Genomic DNA, 19,423 nt, shown 5'->3' with positions numbered 1-19,423 from the left:
ATCACCCAGTGTCTGGTGGAAAGCAGACTGAAGCAGGTTTTCCTCTAGGATTTTGCCTGTGCTTAGCTCCATTCCGTTCATTTTTTATCCTGAAAAACTCCCCAGTCCTTAACGATTACAAGCATACCCATAACATGATGCACCCATCACTATGCTTGAAAATATATGGAGAATGGTATCTGTAATATCTTGAATTGGATTTGCCCCAAACATAACACTTTGTATTCAGGACAAAAAATTGCTTTGCTATATTTTTTGCCGTATTACTTTAGGGCCTTGTTGCAAACAGGATGCATGTTTTGGAATATTTTTTATTCTGTACAGGTTTCCTTCTTTTCACTCTGTCAATTAGGTTAGTAATGTGGAGTAATTAAAATGTTGTTGATCCATCCTCAGTTTTCTCCTATCACAGCCATTAAACTCTGTAAATGTTTTAAAGTCACCATTGGCCTCATGGTGAAATCCCTGAGCGGTTTCCTTCCTCTCTGGCAACTGACTTAGGAAGGACACCAGTATCTTTATAGAGACTGGGTGTATTGATACACCATCCAAAGTGTAATTAATAACTTCACCATGCTCAAAGGGATATTCAATGGCTGCTTTTAAATTTTTTTTACCAATAGGTGCCCTTCTTTGCGAGGCATTGGAAAACTTCACTGGACTTTGTGGTTGAATCTGTGTTTGAAATTCACTGCTCGACTGAGGGATCTTACAGATAATTGTATGTGTGGGGTACAGCGATTTAGTAGTCATTCAAAAATAAAGTTAAACACTATTATTGCAATAGAATGAGTCCATGCAACTTATTATGTGACTTGTTAAGCCAATTTTTACTCCTGAACTTAGCCATAACAAAGGGTTTGAATACTTATTGACTCAAGACATTTCAGCGTTTCATTTTTAATGAATTTGTAAAAATGTCTAAAAACATTATTCCACTTTGACATTATGGGGTATTGTGTGTAGGCCAGTGTTATGATGAGTTTTCTGGTATCGAGAAGTTCAGGATGCAAGAGAGTAGTCAAACTCTTAGATGGAGAGTTGATTCAGAGTTATTTAATGGTTACAGTACTGGATTCATATGACAAGCGGTACGGGCGTAGCCTCTTGTCATCCGAATGACTTACATAGACAAATCTCTCAGTTTATATAATGCTTTCCGAGCTACTTCTATCCAACAGTTGCCAACCATTATTGAGTGTCACTCATCTCCTACAATAGGATCCCCCTACATAGTATCGTGTGGCTCCCTAGCCAGGCCATTCCATCACGTACTCCTCCTAAGATTAGCACCAGTGGCCCCCAATCTATCTTGGCACACCGAGCTTCTGTCACCCACCAGTGACATCAATAACACCTGGTGTGTCCTTGCCCTCTCTCCCACATACAGCTCATGAGTTTAAAGACATTAACAAATCCTGTATCAAAAGACGTTATATCAGCCAGTGACAAAATAATCTAAATTTAAACCATTTTAAATTCAGGCTGTAACACAACAAAATGTGGAAAAGGTCAAGGGGTGTGAATTCTTTCTGATGGCACTGTACATGTCATACCTCACTTTCATGCAGAACGCAAGACTCTCCCATTTATTATATCAATCAAAAGGAAATTGCAGTGAATGCCCTCAAAACAGTGAGAACGGGAGGTCGTTTTGGTTTTCCACCATGTTTTGAGAAGAGAAGTTAGACTAGCTTTGATTAGATTATTAAATCCCCCATCAGTTTTCTCTTAGGTCCCTGGAGGCCCTCTAATGTCCCTGCCTGAAAAACACACATTTTACATTTACGCCATTTAGCTCTTATCCAGAGCAACTTACAGGAGCAATTAGGGGTAAGTGCCTTGCTCAAGGGCACATCAACATATTTTTCACCTAGTCGGCTCGGGGATTCTAACCAGTGACCTTTCGGTTACTGGCCCAACGCTCTTAACCGCTAGGCTACCTGCCGCCCTCTAACTGTGCCGCCCTCTAACTGTGGCCTTTACACTCTGAAGTGAGCTCCTCTCTGTCGAGAAACTCATTCTATCCAGCGAGGCACGTTCTCAAAGTTGGGATTTTATTGAACTTCACAGACACTCAGCATGAGATCCACAATAGTAGAATAATGGAGAGAATTTTGTCTGGGCTAAACACGAGCAGCAGAGAGAATCTCCAGTAAACACACGTTGACAGAAACACTGCCTGTTCCTGGCAGTTCAATGCATTTGGGGTGGCAAAGCAACGGAAGGCATGTTACTTGTTCCGCCAACACAGTAAGGTTACAACACGCAAAATAGGTACACGGAAATCCTCACAAAATCGTGCACGAAAAGCGCACCAGTAGCTCCCCCTTTGGCTGGTTAACCATCATTTTGCAACATGAAAGACAAAATATGCTAAAACATCTCTGCCAATAAAATGTGTATTCTAAATTCCCTGTTCATTGTGTCTGTTTGAATGTTGTGTGGACCTCAGACAACCCCTAAATATCTTTGTTAAAGGGATTCTCAGTACTTTTATATACTTTTCAGCCAGTAGTTCTGAAAGTAGTGCTCACAAGCCAAAAGTGGTCCCCGAAAATTGTGTACTACGTCACATGTGCAGATACGTGGACCACTTCATTGCTAATTTTTTTCATTCTTTTAAATTCTCTCTCAATAACGTTTTTCCATGATTATTGTATTTATTATAATTTTATTTAATTATGTTCAAGTGTTCACCATTACGATACGATATACTTTATTGTACATTTACATGGAAATTCATTCTGTGACGCCAGAATACAAATACACAAACACAATATATTACATGCAGTACTGAAAACTGGAAAGTTAGTACACAAGTCACACATTTACATTTTCACATATTCAAAGTCTCTGCGGCCTACTGATCGGCTGTGTTTTGGGCCTGCATCTGTCCTATGTCCCAATGTTCAGCAGCCCGATGGCTGATGGAATGAAACTTGCCTTTCTCCTATTCTTACTGAACAGTGGGACCCTTAATCTCCTTATGCTAACTCAATCTTGCTCACTCACATAGCTATGGCTAATTTAGGCTCCAAATTTCCACCCTGTTAGGTTCCAACCTGTTAGGATTATACACTTAACAGGTTGGAAAATGCACACTTTTCTGAAAGTCAAACTGATAGAATAAAATAAAAATTAATACAAATTATGAGGTCCAAAAGGCACCGCAATGTAGGAATGAGTCGCCAAAGTTCTGGCGCATGTCTTTAAGTGGTGACACCCTATGTGAAGCCTGTCAGAATGATGAATCCTCCGGTTATTTGACCCGACACTCACCTCACCCACCTTACTTCTCCTTCAGTCTCTGACATTTCTAAACCACTTTGTACTCCCTCCCTTCCTTGAGGATGTTTGGGATTTTAACATAAGTGAAAGCTGTGACAGACCGAGGACATCGAAGTCCTTCAACCTTCGAAAGGAACTAAGGGAACTTTTATCTTATCTCTAACTTGTCTCTTGGTAATAGCAGGCTGTCCATTTTCTGGATAAACCTAAAATAATAAGGATATTCTTTCCCTAAATTACAATACATGAAATAGGTTATACTGTATAATTGCACCAATATTTTCAAAGGACCGACATTTCCCGACTGACAGTTTTCCACATTGGTGCTTTCGAAAATGCCAACTTGTTGCCTACTAAATGTTTTCTATGAGCAACTGTTTGTGGTTTACTAGGGTAAGTTAATGATTGAATTGGGTGACAGTGTGTCAGTGTGTGCGAGTGAGTATGGTTTGTGGGCATCATGGGAGCAAGTGAGATAGGAAATGACTAATGTCCTGCTATTGACTGTCGCAGCATCCAAATTATTACTAAATGTCAACACGTTGAAGTAAATTCAAAGTCGCTGTAAACAGAACCATTTATCATGCAAAGGCTTATCACCACAGTTTCATGTTGTCTTTTTTCATGACAAAGATTGCCACACTAAATCACTTCTTAGGATTAATTGTCTTTATCAAGTATGTAAAATGCAAATTGCTGTTCAGTCGCTGCCTGAGCATACAAGTTGAAAATATTTCCCTAATATTCAAGTGAAGTGAACAAATACACTTCCGTAATAGTGCAGTTTTTGGAGTGCAGCAACTGCATCTTATCGTTTGATCTTTGACCATAACAAGTCTATTTAACACTTTCTCTAACAGTTAAATGTCTTTACAAAAAAAGTTTCTTCAGAATGTCAGCATCCCCTTCACCTGAGCATCTCTCTCCATCTGAAGGACAACAGAGGTTTCTGTGCTAAATTAAGACTGCTCCACAAGGTCTAACATCCCAAGTGCTTAATAACAACACGGAAATAAATGTACACAACCACCAAGCAACAGCCTTTCATCAAGCTGTAAATCAAAGCTCAATGTTAGTCAGGAATAACATGTATTATACTTGTGTGTGAGCTGAGTTCGTTTGTGTGTAGTGCTGTACTGTGTGTGAATGGCACATGACGATATTAAAAAATAAAATACTGTATACATCTCAATAAATAGCTGCAAGAAAATAGGCAGTTAACTGGGAGAGTAAACATGTCCATCTGTTGATGAACATATATCTGGGAGTATCGAGTAGACGAGCTGTGGCAAACGTAAAAACATCCTGGCTAACTTTTGTCCCCTTTCCCACAGTCCTCCAACAGACACACGCCAGCACAGATGGCCCAGCTCTCTGCGTTCTCGCTCAGCAGATGCACACTGGAATTAATCATAAAACAAGACTTACAAATATAATTTAACCCTCTCCTACATGTACTGTTCTTTGCCAATCCTCCCTGGCTCCTTGTGGTCTTTTTCTGATTCAAACAAAATGAGCATACTATTCATGGAAACCAAATCTTGGGGGATGGGGGGGGGGGTTGTGTGTGTGTGTGTGTGTGTGTGTGTGTGTGTGTGTGTGTGGGGGGGGGGCGGGATCTTAATTGAAGGTTTTTGTCCTCTGAAAAATGGCCACCTTACAGTAAGTCAATTTGAATTCTTACACAACACTGCAAAGAACCAAAAGATACATCAATACAATTTCATTTAATCAAATAGGCTCAGTAATACTTAAATTGTACCCATTTGAAGTACAGTACTGGGTGTAATTCTGTTGTCATTCTCATTTTACATGATTAGTGATTTCCCCTATTGCCTAGTGGACTTTATGCCCTGTGGTGAACGATGGTCATGCCCCTTGTCCCCAGCTTGCAGCTTGAGCTTGGGGCATCCTGCCAACACCCTTTGATAATGTTAGTGAAATCCTACAATAAATACTATCTGCTATATGGGTCATTTGAGGATGGGATCGGGATGGGAGAGGTTCAGAAGGCAACTGTGAAAGCAGAGCATGATGTAAAACTAAAGGAGAGCCATGGGGCCAGATAGCGGGGGTGTTGCTAGTGGCGTTTAGAAATGTCACCCTGTCGGTGTAGTCTAAAGAATTCGGAGAGAAGATTTTTTAATTTGATGTTACTTCATACTATAAATCTATTAATTTTGATTCTGTAAACAGAATTTGTCCCACCTACACCTCGTTTAGATGATGGCTGAGCATACTAGTCCTCATTACTCCCCATTGCGCATTATAAATATAATATGAACACACACAACTGGAATCCAATAATAGGTTACATTATCAATGTTTCTTGAAGTTTAAGACCTAATGACCTTCAGATCTACAAGCTCAAAAGTCATCTGTGAGTTCAAGATCAGGCTTTCCACAATCTTCTTACCTTGCTGCGTCCGCCTGTGTTCAGACGTAGAGGGGTGAGGAAGGGGTCAAAGATCATGTGACTGGTCTCGACGTTGACCGGCGACTGCCTCTTTCCCATGGCACACAGGTTCCAGGCGGAATTCACTAGCCCCCAGAAGGATGGTACTGTGGACAACAAGCACAGTGAGTTTAATATCCTTTATCATGTGGATGTCTAATATCACGTTGATGTGTGAGATGAGTAAGTTCTTAAACAGCGCTTAGACTACAAAAACTTTGCCAGGAAACACTGAGGAGGAAACACTGAGTGAGGAAACGAAGTAAAGATATCCCTTTAAAGTCCTTGCCTTACTGTATCTGAAACAGCAGCAGTTAGAGTATGGAGTATGCCATCAGCACAAAATTCCATATTATGATTGTACAGTACTAGGAAGAGCTATTTTGAGAGAAGGGCACGTGAGTGATGCCAAAGTTGATTATGTACACTACCGTTCAAAAGTTTGGGTTCACTTAGAAATGTCCTTGTTTTCGAAAGAAAAGCAATTTTTTTGTCCATTAAAATAACATAAAATTGATCAGAAATACAGTGTAGACATTGTTAATGTTGTAAATGGCTATTGTAGCTGGAAGCGGCTGTTGCTTAATGGAATATCTACGTAGGCGTACAGAGGCCCATTATCAGCAACCATCAGTCCTGTGTTCCAATGGCACGTTGTGTTTGCTAATCCAAGTTTATCATTTTAAAAGGCTAATTGATCATCAATTGATCACTGGCCTAGCCAGTCTCCAGACCTGAACCCAATAGAAAATCTTTGGAGGGAGCTGAAAGTTCGTATTGCCCAGCGACAGCCCCGAAACCTGAAGGATCTGGAGAAGGTCTGTATGGAGGAGTGGGCCAAAATCCCTGCTGCAGTGTGTGCAAACCTGGTCAAGACCTACAGGAAATGTATGATCTCTGTAACTGCAAACAAAGGTTTCTGTACCAAATATTAAGTTCTGCTTTTCTGATGTATCAAATACTTATGTCATGCAATAAAATGCAAATGAATTACTTAAAAATCATACAATGTGATTTTCTAGATTTTTATAAAATATAAAGATAAAAAGATAAAAATTACAGACCTCTACACGCTTTGTAAGTAGGAAAACCTGCAAAATCGGCAGTGTATCAAATACTTGTTCTCCCCACTGTATATATATATATGTGTGTGTATGTGTGTGTATGTACATTGGGGAAAAAAAGTATTTAGTCAGCCACCAATTGTGTAAGTTCTCCCACTTAAAAAGATGAGCGAGGCCTGTAATTTTCATCATAGGTACACGTCAACTATGACAGACAAATAGAGAAGAAAAAATCCAGAAAATCAGATTGTAGGATTTTTAATGAATTTATTAGCAAATTATGGTGGAAAATAAGTATGTAGATCCTACAATGGATTTAGATAGAATCCCTCTAGATCAGACCCAGTTTAAATGCTTCCAGAAACTGATATAAGATCAGCTGAAATAATCTTAGTTAACCCTCCCTCGTTACTTGCACATGACATAAGGGACTGGGAGAACCCCTCCTCTCCTCTTAGTAGGGCTCAGAGCCTGGCAGTGGCACAGGAGCAGGGCAGCTGTGACAGATGTGGCAGGCCTGACCTCAAGAGTGAAATCACAACCCCTTTCTGACACGCATGACGTCACCCAGCCGTGATTACATCACGTGGGCCGGCTTGGGAGTGGAGCGGGTCGCCCAGCTGTGAAACAGATGAGGGTTCAGGAATATTACGCTCTCTCCCTTAGCACAGGGATTAGAGGCTGATACTCATCTGGAATGCCGGACGGAGACTCCTGGGACAACAGTACTTTTTCATTGCTCTTAATTCATGGGCAAGGGGCATGCCTTCTGGGCAAAGCCCAATGGTGGTTAAGGAGTATCAGATCCGTGCCACAACCCCTTGTAGATTTCTACAAGAAGATGAAATCACGACTAGGAGTCAATTTCAGAATTAAGAGTCAGCTAATGAATCAGCTAGTGAATCAGCTAGAGAATGCTTGTGAATCAGCTAAGTAGCTAAATCTAAAAAAAATCTGAATAAAGAATCTAGCAAATAAGCAATGGATTTGCCACCCTAAACTGATCAGTGACCCACATTACATGTTGATCTTGGCCAAACTACTCTTAATGCATGATAATGAAATACAGTAGATGAGGATCTGGAATGACGTTGGAATTTCTGAATGTCAACAAAGCTCATGTTGCATATCTTCCTGCTTTCTGAGCCACCACATTGTTTACCAGTTGTAGCTGCATGTGTAGTGGGTTCAATATAGTGTTAACAAAAAAACACGTTTAGTAAAATGATCACAAAATGAAGCCTTGGCATTTTTAACTAAACTATAATTGTTTTAACGAACTGATCCAGGGCATAGTTTGATAGTTTCGAAGGCAGTATTTTGGCAACAATTGTTACTTTTGCAAAAAATTAGGTAATGTGACATATACAGTTGAAGTCAGAAGTTTACATACACCTTAGCCAAATACATTTAAACTCAGTTTTTCACAATTCCTGACATTTAATCCTAGTAAGAATTCACTGTCTTAGGTCATTTAGGATCACCGCTTTATTTTAAGAATGTGAAATGTCAGAATAATAGTAGAGAGAATTATTTATTTCAGCTTTTATTTCTTTCATCACATTCCCAGTGGGTCAGAAGTTTACATACACTCAATTAGTATTTGGTGGCATTGCCTTTAAATTGTTTAACTTGGGTCAAACGTTTCGTGTAGCCTTCCACAAGCTTCCCACAATAAGTTGGGTGAATTTTGGCCCATTCCTCTTGACCGAGCTGGTGTAACTGAGTCAGGTTTGTAGGCCTCCTTGCTCGCACATGCTTTTTCAGTTCTGCCCACAAATGTTCTATAGGATTGGGGTCAGGGCTTTGTGATGGCCACTCCAATACCTTGACTTTGTTGTCCTTAAGCCATTTTGCCACAACTTTGGAAGTATGCTTGGGGTCATTGTGTCACGCCCTGACTCTGGGGACTCTTATTTTTTGAGTCAGGGTGTGATTTTCTAGGTGGTGTAGATCTATGTTTATAGTCTAGTATGTATATGTTGGCCGGTGTGGTTCCCAATTAGAGGCAGCTGTCGCTCGTTGTCTCTGATTGGGGACCATACTTAGGCAACCTATTGGCACTAGTGGGTTGTGGGATCTTGTTCCGTGTGAGGTATGTTGTTTGTGTACCTTGGACTTCACGTTTCGTTTCGTTTGTTGTTTTGTCGTTGTTTATTCGGTTCAAATAAACATGTATGCATATCACGCTGCGCCTTGGTTCGACCAGTCTATGAACGAACGTGACAGAAGATCCCACCAAACGAGGACCAAGCAGCGTGCCCAGGCGGAGAGAGTAGCCATGTCACAGGTGGGCAATTGGTGGTCATGGGAGGAGATATTTGCGGGGAAAGGGCCATGGGCGAAGGTAGATGCCCAGGCAGGAGAGGAGCAACGGCAACACAGAGGAAGCCGGTCGAGGAAGAAGCCCGAGAGACAGCCCCAATAATTTTTTTTGGGGGGGGCTAAAAGGGTGGTTGGCGGAGCCTAGTGTTAGAGCAGAGCCAACTCCCCGTACTCACGCGAGGAAGCGTGTGACTGGGCAGGTTCCGTGTTATGCGGAGCTACGTACTGTGTCGCCAGTGTGCCGGCACAGTCCTGCACGTCCTGTGCCAGCACCACGCACGTGCCGTGCGAAGATGGGCATCCAGCCAGGACGGGGTGTGCTGGCTCAACGCTCCTGGTCTCCAGTACGCCTCCTCGGTTCCGCATATCCTGTGCCGGTTCCATGTACTGTATCGCCAGTGCGCGTGCACAGCCCTGTGCGTCCTGTGCTAATGCCTCACACACACTGTGTGGAAGTAGGCATCCAGCCAGGACGGGTTGTGCCAGCTCTCCGCTTCAGACCTCCAGTCCGCCTCCACAGTCCGTTACGGCCCGTTCCTGCTCCTCGCACCAAGCCAGTGGTGCGCGTCGCCAGCCCGGCCCGGCCTGTTCCTGCTCCTCGCACCAAGCCAGTGGTGCGCGTCGCCAGCCCGGCCCGGCCTGTTCCTGCTCCTCGCACCAAACCAGTGGTGCGTGTTCCCAGCCCGGCCCGGCCTGTTCCTGCTCCTCGCACCAAGCCAGTGGTGCGCGTCGCCAGCCCGGCCCGGCCTGTTCCTGCTCCTCGCACCAAGCCAGTGGTGCGCGTCGCCAGTCCGGCCCGGCCTGTTCCCGCTCCTCGCACCAAGCCAGTGGTGCGTGTCGCCTGTCCGGCCCGGCCTGTTCCTGCTCCTCGCACCAAGCCAGTGGTGCATGTTCCTAGTCCGGTTCGGCCCGTGCCTGCTCCTCGCACCAGACCAGTGGTGAGTGTGTCCAGTCCGGCACGGCCCGTGCCCCTTCCACTGGTGCCTGGTCCGGCACCAGTCAGCAGCTCCAGTCCGGAGCCAGAGCAGTCCGCTCCACCGGTGCCTGATCCAGCTCCGGTCAGCTGCTCCAGTCCGGAGCCAGAGCAGACCGCTCCACCGGTGCCTGATCCAGCTCCGGTCAGCTGCTCCACTCCGGAGCCAGAGCAGTCCACTCCACCGGGGTCCAGTCCAGCTCCGGTCAGCGGCTCCACTGCGGAGCCAGAGCAGTCCGCTCCACCGGTGCCTGATCCATCTCCGGTCAGCGGCTCCACTCCGGAGCCAGAGCAGTCCGCTCCACCGGTGCCTAATCCAGCTCCGGTCAGCGGCTCCACTCCGGAGCCAGAGTAGTCCGCTCCACCGGGGTCCAATCCAGACCCAGACGTCAGCCCCTCTCCAGGTTTGGGGTCTCCCACACCAGGGTCCAGACAGGGCTTGGAGTATTGTGGGAGGAAGGAGAGGGGAAATAGCGCGCCGAGGTCCAGACCAGACCAGGGGCGCAACAGGGAGGCGGAGAATAGGTGGTTGTCACGCCCGGAGCCGGATCCGCCTCCGAGGCGGAATGCCCACCCAGCCCCTACCCTGTTAAGTAAAGGTTGTGCGGTTTGGGGACCATACTTTGGCAGCCTATTGGCACTAGTGGGTTGTGGGATCTTGTTCTGTGTGAGGTATGTTGTTTGTGTACCTTGGACTTCACGTTTCGTTTAGTTTGTTGTTTTGTCGTTGTTTATTCGGTTCAAATAAACATGTATGCATATCACGCTGCGCCTTGGTTCGACCAGTCTATGAACGAACGTGACACATTGTCCATTTGGAAGACCCATTTGCAACCAAGCTTTAACTTCCTAACTAATGTCTTGAGATGTTGCTTCAATATATCCACATAATTTTCCTTCCTCATGATGCCATCTATTTTGTGAAGTGCACCAGTCCCTCCTGCAGCAAGGCACCCCACAGCATGATGCTGCCACCCCATGCTTCACGGTTGGGATGGTGTTCTTCGGCTTGCAAGCACCCCCTTTTTCCTCCAAACATAATGATGGTCATTATGGCCATATGTTTCATCAGACCAGAGGACATTTCTCCAAAAAGTACGATCTTTGTCCCCATGTGCAGTTGCAAACCGTAGTCTGGCTTTTTTATGGCGGTTTTGGAGCAGTGGCTTCTTCCTTGCTGAGCGGCCTTTCAGGTTATGTCGATATAGGACTCATTTTACTGTGGATATAGATACTTTTGTACCTGTTTCCTCCAGCATCTTCACAAGGTCCTTTGCTGTTGTTCTGGGATTGATTTGCACTTTTCGCACCAAAGTACGTTCATCTCTAGGAGACAGAACACGTCTCCTTCCTGAGCGGTATGACGGCTGCGTGGTCCCATGGTGTTTATACATGCATACTATTGTTTGTACAGATGAACGTTGTACCTTCAGGCGTTTGGAAATTGCTCCCAAGGATGAACCAGACTTGTGGAGGTCTACAATTTTTTTTCTGAGGTCTTGGCTGATTTCTTTTGATTTTCCCATAATGTCAAGCAAAGAGGCACTGAGTTTGAAGGTAGGCCTTGAAATACATCCACAGGTACACCTCCAATTGACTCAAATGATGTAAATTAGCCTATCAGAAGCTTCTAAAGCCACGACATCATTTTCTGGAATTTTCCAAGAGGTTTCAAGGCACAGTCAACTTAGTGTATGTAAACTTCTGACCCACTGGAATTGTGATACAGTGAATTATAAGTGAAATAATCTGTCTGTAAACAATTGTTGGAAAGTGGTTGAAAAATGAGTTTTAATGACTCCAACCTAAGTGTATGTAAACTTCCGACTTCAACTGTATAAAAGCCTTTGTGTCCTAAAACAGTGATGTAACTGTGTTGTAATCCCACTCAGTGACATTTGGTGAGCACAACAGTCGGAGGAAAGAGAGGATATGTCAAACTGAGAACCATGCTCAAAGGAAATAAAAGATAGCATTGCACTCAATGCATGGCAATCTAACTTTTAACTCTTTAACCACTTTAATTGCTTGTTGATTTGGTGGAGCAAGAGTGATAAAAACATCTAAATAAATGACGATGCATTCATTGTTAAGGATGCTTCATAGGGCAGATTCAAACAAACGTTATTGTTTTGGCAGCGAAAGGTGCTTAGAGGTGCACCTAGATATTACTGAGGCTGAGCATGAAAGACAACAATTTCCATTCAAAAACTCAGCTACAAAAGTATAAGTATGTCTAAACCCTCACGTGTGAACTCTCACCCCCTTTACCCATGCTGCCTAGTGCTCATGATCTCTATTCCAGTACAGGTATTTTATTGGATCAGGTAGCAGGTGCATGCAGCAGGTGCAATGCAGTATGTCCCAGCCAAGAGCTGAAAACCAGACTCTACAACTACCTCTAGGGAGACTTCACAACACGTGTCGGGATATGCAGCTAATTGAAGTCTAGAGTTTTTTTTCCAGAGCAAAATAGTCAGGATATAAACATAACGTTACAGAGAACAAACTAAAATGAGAACATAAATGTCAATGGGTCTGGAGAGACCACTAGGCCTGGCCAATTCACAGCAATCACAATTCACAAAATTCACTCTGATTTTATATCAAAATGACCAGGAAAATCCTCCCCTCAGATCGTAGGGATTATATTTCCAATTTTCGAAGCAGCCTAAACAAAGAAGACAACATTGGGGCCAGGTTGCCATCTATTGAACCTGCTGGACTGTGCAGAGACACTCACAACTCCAGTGTAATGCTTTCCTAAGGTCCTGTGGATATAATTAAATTGGAGGAATAGTTGATGATACATCATGCAGTTAACATCAGAGAGCAGATGTCTTGGGACGTGAGAGAACTACAGATGGAACTACAATAGTTCAAATACAGTGGGGGAAAAAAGTATTTAGTCAGCCACCAATTGTGCAAGTTCTCCCACTTAAAAAGATGAGAGAGGCCTGTAATTTTCATCATAGGTACACGTCAACTATGACAGACAAAATGAGAAAAAAAATCCAGAAAATCACATTGTAGGATTTTTAATGAATTTATTTGCAAATTATGGTGGAAAATAAGTATTTGGTCACCTACAAACAAGCAAGATGTCTGGCTCTCACAGACCTGTAACTTCTTCTTTAAGAGGCTCCTCTGTCCTCCACTCGTTACCTGTATTAATGGCACCTGTTTGAACTTGTTATCAGTATAAAAGACACCTGTCCACAACCTCAAACAGTCACACTCCAAACTCCACTATGGCCAAGACCAAAGAGCTGTCAAAGGACACCAGAAACAAAATTGTAGACCTGCACCAGGCTGGGAAGACTGAATCTGCAATAGGTAAGCAGCTTGGTTTGAAGAAATCAACTGTGGGAGCAATTATTAGGAAATGGAAGACATACAAGACCACTGATAATCTCCCTCGATCTGGGGCTCCACGCAAGATCTCACCCCGTGGGGTCAAAATGATCACAAGAACGGTGAGCAAAAATCCCGGAACCACACGGGGGGACCTAGTGAATGACCTGCAGAGAGCTGGGACCAAAGTAACAAAGCCTACCATCAGTAACACACTACGCCACCAGGGACTCAAATCCGGCAGTGCCAGATGTGTCCCCCTGCTTAAGCCAGTACATGTCCAGGCCCGTCTGAAGTTTGCTAGAGTGCATTTGGATGATCCAGAAAAGGATTGGGAGAATGTCATATGGTCAGATGAAACCAAAATAGAACTTTTTGGTAAAAACTCAACTCGTCGTGTTTGGAGGACAAAGAATGCTGAGTTGCATCCAAAGAACACCATACCTACTGTGAAGCATGGGGGTGGAAACATCATGCTTTGGGGCTGTTTTTCTGCAAAGGGACCAGGACGACTGATCCGTGTAAAGGGAAAGAATGAATGGGGCCATGTATCGTGAGATTTTGAGTGAAAACCTCCTTCCATCAGCAAGGGCATTGAAGATGAAACGTGGCTGGGTCTTTCAGCATGACAATGATCCCAAACACACCGCCCGGGCAACGAAGGAGTGGCTTCGTAAGAAGCATTTCAAGGTCCTGGAGTGGCCTAGCCAGTCTCCAGATCTCAACCCCATAGAAAATCTTTGGAGGGAGTTGAAAGTCTGTGTTGCCCAGCGACAGCCCCAAAACATCACTGCTCTAGAGGAGATCTGCATGGAGGAATGGGCCAAAATACCAGCAACAGTGTGTGAAAACCTTGTGAAGACTTACAGAAAACGTTTGACCTGTGTCATTGCCAACAAAGGGTATACAACAAAGTATTGAGAAACTTTTGTTATTGACCAAATACTTATTTTCCACCATAATTTGCAAATAAATTCATTAAAAATCCTACAATGTGATTTTCTGGATTTTTTTTCTCATTTTGTCTGTCATAGTTGACGTGTACCTATGATGAAAATTACAGGCCTCTCTCATCTTTTTAAGTGGGAGAACTTGCACAATTGGTGGCTGACTAAATACTTTTTTCCCCCACTGTAACTCTGTGTTGCAAGTGCAGCTGTAATATTGTCTTCCAAATATTAGGACACGGTACAGACCTTTTAACACTCAGAAAGTTGACGCTTGCAAACTATAGGCTATGGAGTGTGAGACAATCAGAGAGTGTTAATTACAATCAGAGAGTGTTAACAAATTAATGATGCTTAATAAACAGTGCTTAAAAGGGTGCTGAAAGCCTAGGGGTAATTCCATGGAACAACTTTATAAAAAGGCAGGTGGGTGTTTTGGGTGTTGGTGGGCAATACCAATTCCAAAGGAGTAGCCTGACTATGTACAACAACTAGCTAGGTTTCCATCCAATTGTTGACAGATTTTCATGCGAATATTCTAAAATCTGCATAAAAACAATATACACATTTTCCCACCAGAGATGTTTCTATCAAGTAACAGACTTATTTGCGGATAAAAGGCTGTGCGTGATGACATAATGCACATAAAATAACTTGTGGTTCCATGTACTGAATAAAAAAATACAAGTTAAATGGGTTTCCATCACATTTAACTCTACCGATGGAAAGGGTTGGATGGAAACCTGGTTACTGACAAGCTTCTGGTTTGACAGGATAATATTCCTAGGTCTAGACCTTCTTATCATCATAGAGGATTTAACACCATCTGCTGTAGGAGGTTATTTTGCTCAGCCCTCGAACAAATCAAATCTTATTTTGACATGACAAGGAGGAGGAATAAGCGACTGCTTTTCTGACCTTTCCTTTGAGCATCTTCCTTTATCAAAGCTATAAATTACTTGGCTGGCTCACCTATAAATGATTTTGTTGTTAACAGTCTTAAATGTCAGCCATAACCTAGCACCTTGACATAATGTTTAAGCTTTGAGGACAATGCTGTAGCTAATGTTGGTCCAATACCAAACCTATCCCCTCATCCTCCGGCTGCGACCAACATTAGCTACAGCATTGTCCTCAAAGCTTAAACATTATGTCAAGGTGCTAGGTTATGGCTGACATTTAAGACCCACAAGTAGAAATACAGCAGCAATATGCTAGAACATATCTATGTTCATCACATTAGGCAGTGGGTGGGAAAAAGAGGAAGAGGAGCTTAACATTATTATAGCTCTGAGTGAGAGCGGTCCTGTGAATATGGCCTTTTAATATCATTAGAAGATTATTGAGAGCATAGTAATCATAATTCTATTCTAGCCTCTTCCCATTACATTTAAATTCCCTCATAACTCTTTGCGTGGGAGGGATTCTGTTTCTTCCTTCCGCACGTATTTTTTGCCCCTCAGAGTCTTTGCAAGGGCGTCTGTGTATGTGTGTGTGTGAGAGAGGGAGAGAGAGAGAGATAGCTGGCTGTGATCACTAACTTGGTGACCTACTTTCCAAGACTGCAGCACATACAAATAATAATACAGAGTTATGCTCCTGCAAGAATATACAGAAGGAAGGTGATACCTTTGTTTCTGACAAAAGGTTCAGTTGAATTGAAATCTGTATCAATAAGTTAATGGGCCAAGGCATAATTGCACTCTTTCTGAGCCTGTTTTGATCAATTCCATTTCCTTTCTATTTCAAAAAGTAAAGTCTTTAATTAAATGGCTCCTAATGTACATTCTAGTTGTACAGTTTCCCGTTTTCATCAAAAAGGGCTTGAGGCAAATGAATGTACAATACCATAAACATCCCACCAACTTGGCTACCACCCATATGACACACAGCACATACACAGAGTCACTGTCTTTTGCAGTTGACTGTGTGTGGATGTCTCCTCTCCTGTGTAAAGGTCTCTGTGGTGATGGACAGGAAGCTTCCCTGCGGCTAGGCTGAGAGGCTGAAAGGGCGCACCCCCTGAGTCTACACACTGATACACTAGCAGGAGACATAAAGTAAAAGGTCAGGGAGCATCCCACAACCTTCTACAAAAGACTTCCAAAGGCCTCTGTGTCACCTGCTGTGCTTATCTGTCACAGCTAATAGGCCTTTCTCGCCCTAGCCCTCCTGCCCTAAAGGAGAGGAGAAGAGAGGTTGAAACTAAAGTAATCCAATGACAGAGTAACACATGGAGCAGTTGAGGACAGCGCTGGCCCTCGAGGCAGCAGTTTCTGCTGGTTTCACATATCCTTATAGGAGCCCATTGGCTCATCTAAATTTGCACCCTTCCTTGAGGCCCACATTGACAATTAGGGCCAGGACGATACCAGTATCGCGATACTCGTTAGTATCGTGGCAAGGAAGCAAAACACAAAGCAGATTTAACTTCTTTAGGAAAACAGTGCTAATGTTGGAAACAAACATCATTATGTTGTCTTCCAGAGCAGACCCGGCGCCAGGATAAAGTGACTAAGGGGGCAATTGAAATCGATGAGGGGCTACATTTTTGGGGGTTCTTGCATTGGAATTCTATTTAATTCTGCTTATCACGCTATACCAAAATAAACATCAAGTTCAAATGTAGAGACTCCGAGATCATTGAGTGCTTTTGAAGTGACAGATTGGCGCGAAATCTGTAGCCTATCTCCTCTACGCTGTATCAGCGTAAAATAGGGGCCTTCTAGCAGTCATAAGGACAAATATTCAGCAGGAGGCAGGCAGGTAGAGGTGCAAATGAGTGTTGGATTTATTTACACAGCACTGGGGTTTCAAAGATGATGGTGATATTTACAAATATATATACAAAGTTCTGACTTCAAAATGTCAGCATTCAAAAGAAAAAGCCTCTCATCAGGCAAAACCTGTCTAGCGTCGTCCAGGGTAGGGGAGGGAATGGCCGGCAGGGATGTAGCTCAGTTGATAGAGCATGGCGTTTGCAACGCCAGGGTTGTGGGTTCGATAAAATAATGTATGCGCTAACTGTAAGTCGCTCTGGATAAGAGCGTCTGCTAAATGACTAAAATGTAAATGTTAACCAATAAAGCACAGGTGGGGTCTACCAGGCTCAGATACAGCCTCCCCTTGAGTTACCCAAAAGTGAACTAACTAGAATATACCCAAAAGAGCACATAAATACATTTGGTCTAACCTATTCTTGGCGCGCAGGTCAGGTATATCAATGCACGCTAAAGTGCGCGCGTTCACACATCATTAAACATGAGGGAGAAACCGGACACATGCTCCCTAAACAAAGACAAAGAAATTGACAGTAAACTGGTAAGTGCAATTAAATAAAATGTAATTAAATAAACCAAAAGTTCTTTACCACAAGTGTTGTGCAGTTTGTGAGCTCTCCAAACGTTTCTACTTGGAGAATGAGAAATGGTATGAATGTATAATTATATTTAATGAATTATAAACATTTCCATAACCAAACATTCTAAATTAATGGGGAAATATGTTGGGATTAACAGTAACTTCACTGATGAATATATTTCATGGGGCATTGATAAACATTGACAAACAATTGTCACAATGAAAACAAATAGTGTGCACGAATTGGCGGGAGTCGCCACACACCCCTCCCCTTATTCTGGTCTCGACATTTAAAATGATGCCCGAGACACGTTCCTCACACATAAGCAATATCTTCATAAATATTGTCAGGATGTAGCAGTGGTCAATTCCTCCAACTGAAATCATTACGGTTCAGTATTTCTAACCACCCCCCTTAAACACACACACTACTCAAACTAATGGACATGTGACAGCAAGGCAGAATGGCACATTCCAAACGAGCACTGGGTACATGATACATATTGACCAACATGTAGATTGACAGAGCAAATAAAGGAACATCATAGCAGTTGCCCCGAGGCAGTTGAACACTTTGCCCAGGCCCTAAACACTGTCCACTAACCTTTGGGCAATACGGGGGTACAAACTTCCCCAGATGGGCTTTTTTTGTAGCAGGTAAGGGAGCATTCTCTCCCGAACGATGCACAGTGGACACTGGGGTTGTCTCCAGACCCCCCAGCAGTGACAACTTCTGTGCCACAACCAGGAACATTGTTGCGGCGCAGTCATTTTCTCTCCAAGCCCAGGGAAAGGGTCAGAGCACACCATCTCCTCTCCAGGCTCCGGAGAGAGCTAGGTCATAATCAATTTTTTTTATTTTTATTTTATTTCACCTTTATTTAACCAGGTAAGCCAGTTGAGAACAGGTTCTCATTTACAACTGCGACCTGGCCAAGATAAAGCAAAGTAGTGCAATAAAAACAACACAGAGTTACATATGGGGTAAAGAAAAAAAACATAAAGTCAGAAAATACAACAGAAAATATATATACAGTGTGTGCAAATGTAGCAAGTTATGGAGGTAAGGCAATAAATGGGCTATAGTGCAGAATAATTACAATAGTATTAACACTGGAATGCTAGATGTGCAAGAGATTATGTGCAAATAGAGATACTGGGGTGCAAAGGAGCAAATTAAATAACAATATAGGGATGAGGTAGTTGGGTGGGCTAATTTCAGATGGGCTGTGTACAGGTGCAGTGATCGGTAAGGTGCTCTGACAACTGATGCTTAAAGTTATTGGGGGAGATAAGAGTCTCCAGCTTCAGAGATTTTTGCAATTCGTTCCAGTCATTGGCAGCAGAGAACTGGAAGGAATGGCGGCCAAAGGAGGTGTTGGCTTTGGGAATGACCAGTGAGATATACCTGCTGGAGCGCAGACTACGGGTGGGTGCTGCTATGGTGACCAATGAGCTAAGATAGGGCGGGGATTTGCCTAGCAGTGATTTATAGATGGCCTGGAGCCAGTGGGTTTGACGACGAACATGTAGTGAGGACCAGCCAACAAGAGCGTACAGGTCACAGTGGTGGGTAGTGTATGGGGCTTTGGAGACAAAACGGATGGCACTGTGATAGACTACATCCAATTTGCTGAGTAGAGTGTTGGAGGCT

At 43.3% G+C, this 19,423-nt stretch overlaps 1 protein-coding gene across 1 annotated transcript in view; it reads right to left on the bottom strand.

Moving 5' to 3' along the window:
* LOC121550878 (carbonic anhydrase-related protein 10) overlaps nt 1–19,423 on the bottom strand; it is a 37,724-nt gene that overhangs the window by 10,538 nt on the left and 7,763 nt on the right. The window contains exon 3 of the mRNA XM_041863280.1: nt 5,708–5,853. Coding sequence (XP_041719214.1) covers nt 5,708–5,853 — 146 coding nt within the window. The remainder of the gene's footprint in view (nt 1–5,707; nt 5,854–19,423) is intronic.

Source organism: Coregonus clupeaformis, chromosome 35 (assembly GCF_020615455.1).
Source record: "Coregonus clupeaformis isolate EN_2021a chromosome 35, ASM2061545v1, whole genome shotgun sequence".
Taxonomy (NCBI): Eukaryota; Metazoa; Chordata; class Actinopteri; order Salmoniformes; family Salmonidae; genus Coregonus; species Coregonus clupeaformis.
The sequence above is the reverse complement of the archived record's forward strand: the minus strand, read 5'-3'. Positions and strand labels throughout refer to the sequence as shown.